Source organism: Oreochromis aureus, linkage group 2, assembly GCF_013358895.1.
Source record: "Oreochromis aureus strain Israel breed Guangdong linkage group 2, ZZ_aureus, whole genome shotgun sequence".
In the NCBI taxonomy this organism is placed as follows: Eukaryota; Metazoa; Chordata; class Actinopteri; order Cichliformes; family Cichlidae; genus Oreochromis; species Oreochromis aureus.
The window spans coordinates 6,453,432-6,461,798 of NC_052943.1; the positions used below are offsets into that span (position 1 = coordinate 6,453,432).

General features: G+C 40.2%; 1 protein-coding gene across 5 annotated transcripts in view; it reads right to left on the bottom strand.

Moving 5' to 3' along the window:
* ablim3 (actin binding LIM protein family, member 3) overlaps positions 1-4,608 on the bottom strand; it is a 44,108-nt gene extending 39,500 nt beyond the window's left edge. For 3 of the 5 annotated variants that reach the window (XM_031733340.2, XM_039616190.1, XM_039616186.1), the window contains exon 1: positions 4,123-4,608. In XM_031733340.2, the coding sequence (XP_031589200.1) occupies positions 4,123-4,135 (13 nt within the window). In that variant the 5' untranslated portion in view covers positions 4,136-4,608. The remainder of the gene's footprint in view (positions 1-4,122) is intronic. The other 2 variants (XM_031733342.2, XM_031733341.2) reach the window with 1 other exon arrangement.
* Positions 4,609-8,367: the final 3,759 nt, after the last annotated feature.

Consider the following 8,367-nt stretch of genomic DNA (forward strand, 5'->3'; position numbering starts at 1 on the left):
CATGATAGAGATGGACAATGATCCAAACATAGAGCCAAAGCTGTTTATTAAAGCAAAGAAGTGGAATATTCTTGAGTTGCCAAGTCAGCCACCTGATCTTAACCCGATTGTGCATGCGTTTCACTCGTTGAAGGCCCATTAACAAACATTTGAAGAATGCCTTGGTTTCTCTAATGTTCAGAGATTACACAGTAAAACATCTGTCAGATGATCAAAACAGTTTGTTATCTGATAATAATCTTAACAGTTAATCAACTTGTGAGTGCAACACCACAGAAATCATAAGCAATGGTGTTGTAATTCTGATATATATTTTCACAACAAAGCAACATCATATCTTCCGTTTCTGTGATCTAAAGAAGCCAGTGGTCAGGTTTCTCCATGCCTTCCCCCATCCCCTGTCTTTATATCCCCTTTGGGTAGGAGCATTTATCAGAGCAATGGTAGTGTCCAATTGTATCACAAACATCCTGTCGCTCCACAGAGAGCAAGAAGGGTCAGGTCGCTACTGACAGTCTGAATAATCACTCAATCCTACCAGAAGCCAAGGTCGTGGAGACGGCATCCTTGAGGACAGAACAGTGGTCTGGCTCAAAACAGTCTACTGATTAAACTGCGCAATGAAATGATAAGAGCACTTACAGTTTAAGATAAAACAAATGCTAAATGTTATTATTATGATTTGACAGTGGCTTTTACTGCTGTTAAAAAAAAAAGAAAAAGAAAAAAAACCTCACCTAAAAGCAGCAACAATGGCCTCGGCTGCAATTAACAACAAAAAACATGTGCTCCATTTTAATGTCGGCCTGTAAGAAAAACACACCAGTTGTATGTGGTTACTGCATATGAATATTCATCAGTCTATACCAGCATCTGTGTTTGCATCTGTGCATCTTTGTTCTCTGTGTTATTATAATAAGGCATTTTGCATCGAGAGGGAAAATAACATTTGGCTCTGGTTTGGACTGTTCACCACATGACACGGATCTTCTCCTCCTTCACTAGCCCTGCTCCAGTAGATGCTACCCATAAAACCAGGAAAACAATGAACAGTAAATAAAACAGCAAAATAAACAAAAAATATTAATTAATGTAGTCATAAATCATTTAATTATCCTAATTAACATAATTATTAATTACCTTAGTGTTCCTGGGCCCAATAAGGACAGCATCTGGCAGCAGGTCGTTTATGGATGACCCTCAAGTGTCAAATGAGCTGCTCATCTGTAAAGTCATCTTTCACTGATTGTCTGTGTCGTATTCTATTTTATTTCATATTGAAGCTATAAATAAGCAACTTAACTAAACTTAAAATTTGGCTAAAGCTAAAGCAAATCAAATTGTGTTTAAAGCAGAGCGATTTTCTTTCTCCGATTTTCTTGATCCAATCAGATCTGTTTGCTTTATTCTGCACTTTAGGATGCACATCCCTGAAACATGAAATTCCAGCAGACAACATTTATATCACTCTCCTCTTAGTTTATTATGCTACCATTTTCCAATAAGCATTTGTTAGACAGTACAGCTGATGCTCATTAGGCAGGTATTTGGTGTTTTAGCACTACTGGGCCACCTTTGACCTCATGGTGGCATAAGTTAGTCATTAGAATATAATGTATGGGAACATGAATATTTGCATCAAATTTCATTTCCATGTGGCTAGAAGAGCAGCAACATCATTATCAGAGACTGGCCTGACACTAGCATCTGTAAGTACGGGCTGGCTTTTGCATTCATTTCCATTCGTTGTTATTCTGAGTTACCTATATCCTTCGGCAGCACTGCACTGGCAAACCAGTACATGATGGTAGGAGGAAAGCTAGCAATAATGTTTCAGCAGTTTGGAGAGATTCAGGTTTCATTCCAACAAGTCTCTTTGGTTGTTGTTTGTGACTTTGCTGTATTTTCAAAGCATTTGCACAAGACTAAACAATAAATCCAAATGGTCAACATATTGGAAAGTGCTGCTGTAACATTTAAACCATATGTGTTATTTTTCATGAGACACAATACAACTTTTTTTTAAATTAAGACAGCAAAAGAGGAAAATATCTTTACAGTCCCAATTTGCTGCACTATGCAGCTATGGTCTACTAAATGCACTTTGTTGGATAGCCTTAGATTTTTTTCTCTACATAAAGACAGAGAGCAAGGAGGAGACATGTCAGAGCTGCCTGTGATGTATGGCTCTGCAGATCCCCTCAGGTCCTTGAGCTCAATGATCAGTATATTGATCAACATGTGTTTTATCACTCCCCTGAAACACACTAAATGTCTGGAGCCCATTCTGCAGAAGCAACTCAAAATCTGTCATCATGGCTACCCACATACTTTCTGTATATCTAATTATTGAAAAACAAGGCTCCTTCTGCAAGAAATGTACCTCCCGTGCCCAGGGTACTGCACCGTCTGTCAGCCACATGGAAAATAAGACCAGACGAGACGAGACACACTCGTGCACGTACAAAAAACTGGTGACCATGACAGACAGAAGGACCAGAAGATGAAGACAGACTATCAGAGCTGTGTGTAATTACTCTATGTGCGTCGATAGCTGCTGGGCAATAACACCCAGTGCAGCGGAACAACTGCACACAGCACAGCCTAACAGGCCCGTTCATGTCTAAACCTTAAAAGTGTTGAAAGCAGAAGGAAACACATATTTGACTGACTGAAGGAGAGGAGAGAAGAGGACATGTTCATGTTTGCTTTGTTTCGATGCCTAAAGCCAGAGTAGAGACACATGTCACACCACCATCTGCCTGCTGTGTCATCGCTAACACACACAAACACACACACAAACAAACACTTTTAAATTCTGACACATCAAACACCACATGTTGGCATGTTGTTTCTGCGCGTGTTTGTGTGCAAACCTGTAGGAGCTCACGCTATTAACTCACAGGAGCTTTTGGACAGCTCTTCACATGTTGGCCGCGTGTGCTCCTCCCCCTCCCTCTGTGTCAGCTGAGAAAAGCATTCTGAAGCTTAACAAAGGAATTATAGTCATTTACTCAGACCACAAGAAGCTGCCACACCACTCCTGGCACGGACGGCAATGGCACTGGGCTGTCAGGCAAGACTCTGTGCCACAGAGTTAAGAGCACTGGATGAATAATGTAGTGCCACACAATGACAGGCTCGATTATGAATGATGCAGTAATACCAGAGGGTGGACAGGAAGCGCCTGACACCATCAGTTCACGGAGCACCTGGTGCACATCAACTTCAAGAGGCCTTACTGACAGCTAAGGGGCGGGGGTGGGGTGGGGTGGGGTGGTGGTGGAATTTTCTTTTAAAGTTAACCTTGAGATCCACACGCGGTCTGACTTGTAAACAAAACAAATACGCATTACCCTACAAGCCCTACGGGGAAAGCCCTGATTCAGCTGACAGAGGATCAGGGTCAGAGTCAGGTGATACAAGGTCAGCTTAGCATCATGGCTGTCCCAGAGCCATTCTGAGGTAAGTATGACAGGAGCCCCCGAGGCTGACAGACACACAACTAAAGTCCCAAACGCTCAGCTTAGGAACTTTCAACCAAAGGTCTTACTGATCCTGTGAGGAGTGTGTCAGTAAGGAGCAGGTGGATTTTAAAAGAGAAGAAGAAGAAGCAACAGCTGGAGGCTTGGGTGTTCCCTCAAGAGTGATGGGAAGGAGGATGAGGAGGGAGAGAAGAAGATGAAAGAGAGGAAGTGAAAGAAGTGGGTGAAGGCCCCAGAAAACAACTGTTATGTGGATGAAGAATTTCAAAAATGCTCCTCGTTGGATGAACTCAGGGCAAATGCCACTCTGACCTCGAGATATACTTAGCTCTAATCTCTAAACCTGCTCCAAGTCTATTATAAGGACTTGGCACCCACAGTCACACTGGTGTGTGTGTGTTTGTATGTTTTTGTGTTTTGTTTTGTTTTTCCTTAATGCAAAAATGCTAATTTCCTATTTTTATTACATTAAATTGCAAGTCATCCTTATTTTTAAAATGTTTATTATTTATAATAAATAATAGCGCAAACGTGACATAGTCTAGACTACTATTGTTCTATGGCACTTCTCTCTGCTCTCACCTACATAAATCGTTCCTGCGCTTCAAGTGGAGAGGTGGAGCGCACATTCACTTACCACTGGAACTCATGATGCCCAATCGGTTGTTATCCAAAACAAAGCGGCTTCGTCAGAAAATAATCCCATAAAGCACGAGGAATTCCTCAGTTTCGGCAGTTTTACTCCTTCGCAATTTTGCAATAATATTATTGATAACAATAATAACAATAATAATAATAATAATGATAATCCACTAAACGCAAATGATGCTTCTCACTCCCAGCAGCACTGCTTCCAGTCAATTTCTCAGAAGAAGAAGGTGGGCATAGAGGGGTACAAAAATATAAGAAAAAAGAAATAGAAGGCAGGATAATACCCGTACTCAGCTACAACATCCAAATAAAACTCCCGCTCTTGCTGTGTGAACGTCGGCAGTCTTTTTTATTATTATTATTTTCTTTCTTCTTTTTTCTCCCTTTTTTTTTCCTAGAGACGCCAGTGACAACACACAATGCTGCTCACACGGATTCCACCTTCACATTTTCGCTCCCGGCTGATCCCAGCTCCGCCGCGCTCCCCTGGCGTGTCATCGTGCGCCTTTCACGCGCTGTAAACACAGCCTCCCTATATGGTTTTCCGTTTGAGGTTTTCAAAATAAAGCAAACACTTTTGCGTGTTAGCATGTGAACGTTGCGTGAAAAGAAAAGGAAAAACAATAATTCTGGTGTATCTGAAATTAAAATATTAGCCTACAATAGACATGCATACACCTCGAATATCATTTATAAACGCTGACAACTTAGACCTAAATCGAGGTTTCAGCTCTAATCGTCTTTGATCCTTTATATTTTTATAATAAGCTAAGACTAAATTATTAGTTAATTTAGATTTTGATTTGAATTATCTAATTTAGTGGTAGCTAATTCAATGCACTATTAAAGCAAAACTGCAAGCAACAGTTAAGACATGCACAACCTGGGTACGAGACATTCCAATTCCCAACTGTATCTTATTACAGTGTTGTTAAGGTATTAAGTATGTGATTTGAACTAAAATGTTAAGCCCCACATAAAAAAGAAGTCATACTTTGGTACTTTTAATGTAACAAATAATATTAGGCTTTAGGCTGTATATCATTACTACATTCTGTATTAGTAAAATATATAAATATTCAAAACTGATTTTTTTTTATGAAAGTAGAGTAAACTCATTTCCGGTACTGCTCCGGGTTTCTGAGTCCAAATTGACAGCGCTCTTTTTTCTATCCTGGGTTAACGACGTCACTCTGGGCTGCTGTGAGCGCTTTGGGGATACTATACCCTACATCACTCTGCAATAAGTGATACGTGTTCACGAGTCCTTCCTTTTAAGTCGATTTCCAAAGCAAAGGAAGACTGACAGAAAGATGCTTAGTGTTTGAAGAATGTTAGATTCATTTGCAATTTGCAAAGCCATCTTGAATTGAAACTGGGCCGGAACACATTTGTCACTTTTCAAGAGATGCATGTAATATTTAAAACAAAATTATTTAGAGAAGGTCGAGAGCGTTCATAAAACCACTTTGTTTTTGCAGTGCTGGGCTGGGCTTGTTGCTAAAACTGTTATGACACCGCCCTCTTCTGGAAAATCGACGTAAGCAAATAAGTTAATTGGATTATTTATAATGAAGCCGCTGCTGAGGCCATGTTAATTTAGAAACTGTGGACGGATTTGTTTCCACGGTTTTCAACTGCGGAATCACAGCAATTGCCTTAAAAGGCATGAGCTAGTTCTGACACGAGATTAAAAGCTGCCCTGCCTTTATGGCTCAGTGATATTTCTTCACCAGGTCCAATGGCATCAACGTTGAAAGATTTCAATCTTAGAGCTTGCGTGAAACACCCATCCGCTGTTTCCCGTGGTATGAGCCAGTAGCCATAAGGAAACAACTGAAGTTCGCCAAAAGGTTAACGCCTGGCCAATTTAAGGGATTAACTATTACATAAATAACAAGTGGCTTATTAAACTTGAAGATAAAAAGCAGGTAACGCTGTGATAAAGAAAACTTTATATTTATTTCTGGTACAGAGACAGGAGAAAATTTATGCTGTCAGATTTCTAAATATGTTCCTTTAGAATGGGATGTTAAACATAAGGCCTGGGAGCAAGAATCGGCCTTGCACAGACTCAATCCTGCCCAATGGACATCTTCAAAAACAGGGGAGGAGAGCATAAATTATGTGCTTTTAAATGTATTTTAATAAGTTTTACAGCTTTTCCTGCAGATAAAGAAATCCCCCATAGTCATTCATACTACACCAGACAGATAAACAATGAAATAATAAAAAACCAGTTCATTTTTTTTCTCTGTGAGTTATAGAAATTTATTTTGTGTGTGTGTGTTCATTTTGTTTTTACAGTTTTCCATTTTGCAATTAATTTTAACAAAAACGAAATAAACTTTAACGACACTCTGACACTTTGTGACAACCATCCCGATAGTGGGATAAGTTGTCACATGGTGTAGGGTTGTTAGTCCCTATAGTTATCACGATAACTTATACCTTAAAAACTTTGTTTTAAAAAAAAAATAAAAGTGGACATTTTCTGGGATCTCCATTTGGCTAGGCTTCATCTAGCAAACCTGTGTCTCTGTGTCATGACTCTTTATACCCTTGGACGTCCAGCAGTACAATCTTTGCAAGACCAGTTTCGGAAGACAACACACTGAAGTCTTATTCCTTGGGCTGGTTGTTGAGGTATGGCTCAACGCAAACCATTCTACCAACAAGGAAACAAAAAACAGAACAAAACAAAACAAAAACCTTTACATGCTTAGCTGCAAAAACATTTCTCATCAGAGGCTTGGTTGTCACATGTGTGAAAACCAAGCCCAGGACAAGTGAGACAACCAGCTGACCTCTTGCTACTGGAAAACTGATTCAAATCAAAGATATTCCCTTCAGCTTTTTATTAAGTGTCTGTTTATGTGAGCTTTCGAAAACAACAGGAAAAATTACTTACTCCTTAAAGTTTTGTGTGTTTTCCACAAACTGAACACTGCATATTGGACAGTCAAAGGAGTTTGCAAAGAAAAGCGTCTGGACTTCTTTGAGTTGCTTGAAGACGTTTCACCTCTCATCCGAGAAGCTTCTTCAGTTCTAAGGTCAAATGGCCGAGAGTCCCAGATTTAAACCCAGTGGGAGTATCCCCCCAAAGAGGGACAAAGGACCCCCTGGTGATCCTCTAATCACATGCGCCAAGGTGTGAAAGCGGGTGTGTTTCATTATCGTGTAGAAAAAGTGGATAAATACTGTTGAAAGTCTTTTTTCTTATATTATATATAATATTATTCTTATATTGAAACATCTCAGGGATTCAATACTTTATTTCTTTTCAATGACAGAAAGGGCACTTTCACTGGTCTGGCTGTACATGTAGGTGGCCCAGGATGTAAAATGAGTTTTACCTCCCTAATTTAAAACATTTGCAAAGTTAAACTGCAACTGATTATTCACAGTGCATTTAATCTTGATGAACTCCTAATAATTTAAGTGTTTGGTGCAGATTGTAAGGTGGTGAACTCATTGCTCTGTCAGCTTATGTGCAGTGAAATGAAGCTGAGTGTGTGTGTGAGTGTGCTGTTTTTATTAACCTTGTCCCTGTGTCCTGAGGAAGCCCTGGTTCTGGAGCCTTTAGGAAGCTGGACAATGGCGGGATGTAAAAGGCGCCCGGCTTTCTCGCTCTCTCTGTGCTGCACAGTCTCACCTCTTCTGGTTCTGGAGCTCAGCGATTTTACAAGATGTTCTTTCTTTGCACCTTTAATCTTATTTTTGCCTCGCACACTTTGGTTCTTAGTTTCATCTGGGAGCTTTGTAAAAACCTAGCATGAATCTCACTGACATATTTATTTGGAAACCATTTCACTGTCCATTCAGTTCAAACCATTACCTCATTCCACCTGTCTTAAGTTTTGCTTATGGTAAGTCAAATGAAGCTTATTAATAGTATCACACAGCACGTTTACAGCTATCTGTGCTGGACTAACTTGGGTTAGTACTGACTGTGACGTCTGTTAATAGGATGTACTGACGTGAAGCATCCTTATCTTCATGTCTGTGTAAATGTGACAAACTGGATGGTGTGTAGGACAGACTTGTGCCGGCTGCTGATCATGCTCCTGTGTCAATCCAGTATTGTACTTTTGTTCTCCAAACTGATGGGGCAGAAAAACAGGAAACTGACTTTCCTGTGCACTGAAGGCAGCGGGGCAGGAGGCTGCTGGGTCAACACAGTCCTGTCGGTATATGTAAAGGCGCCAGTGCCCTCCATAACTGACAGTAA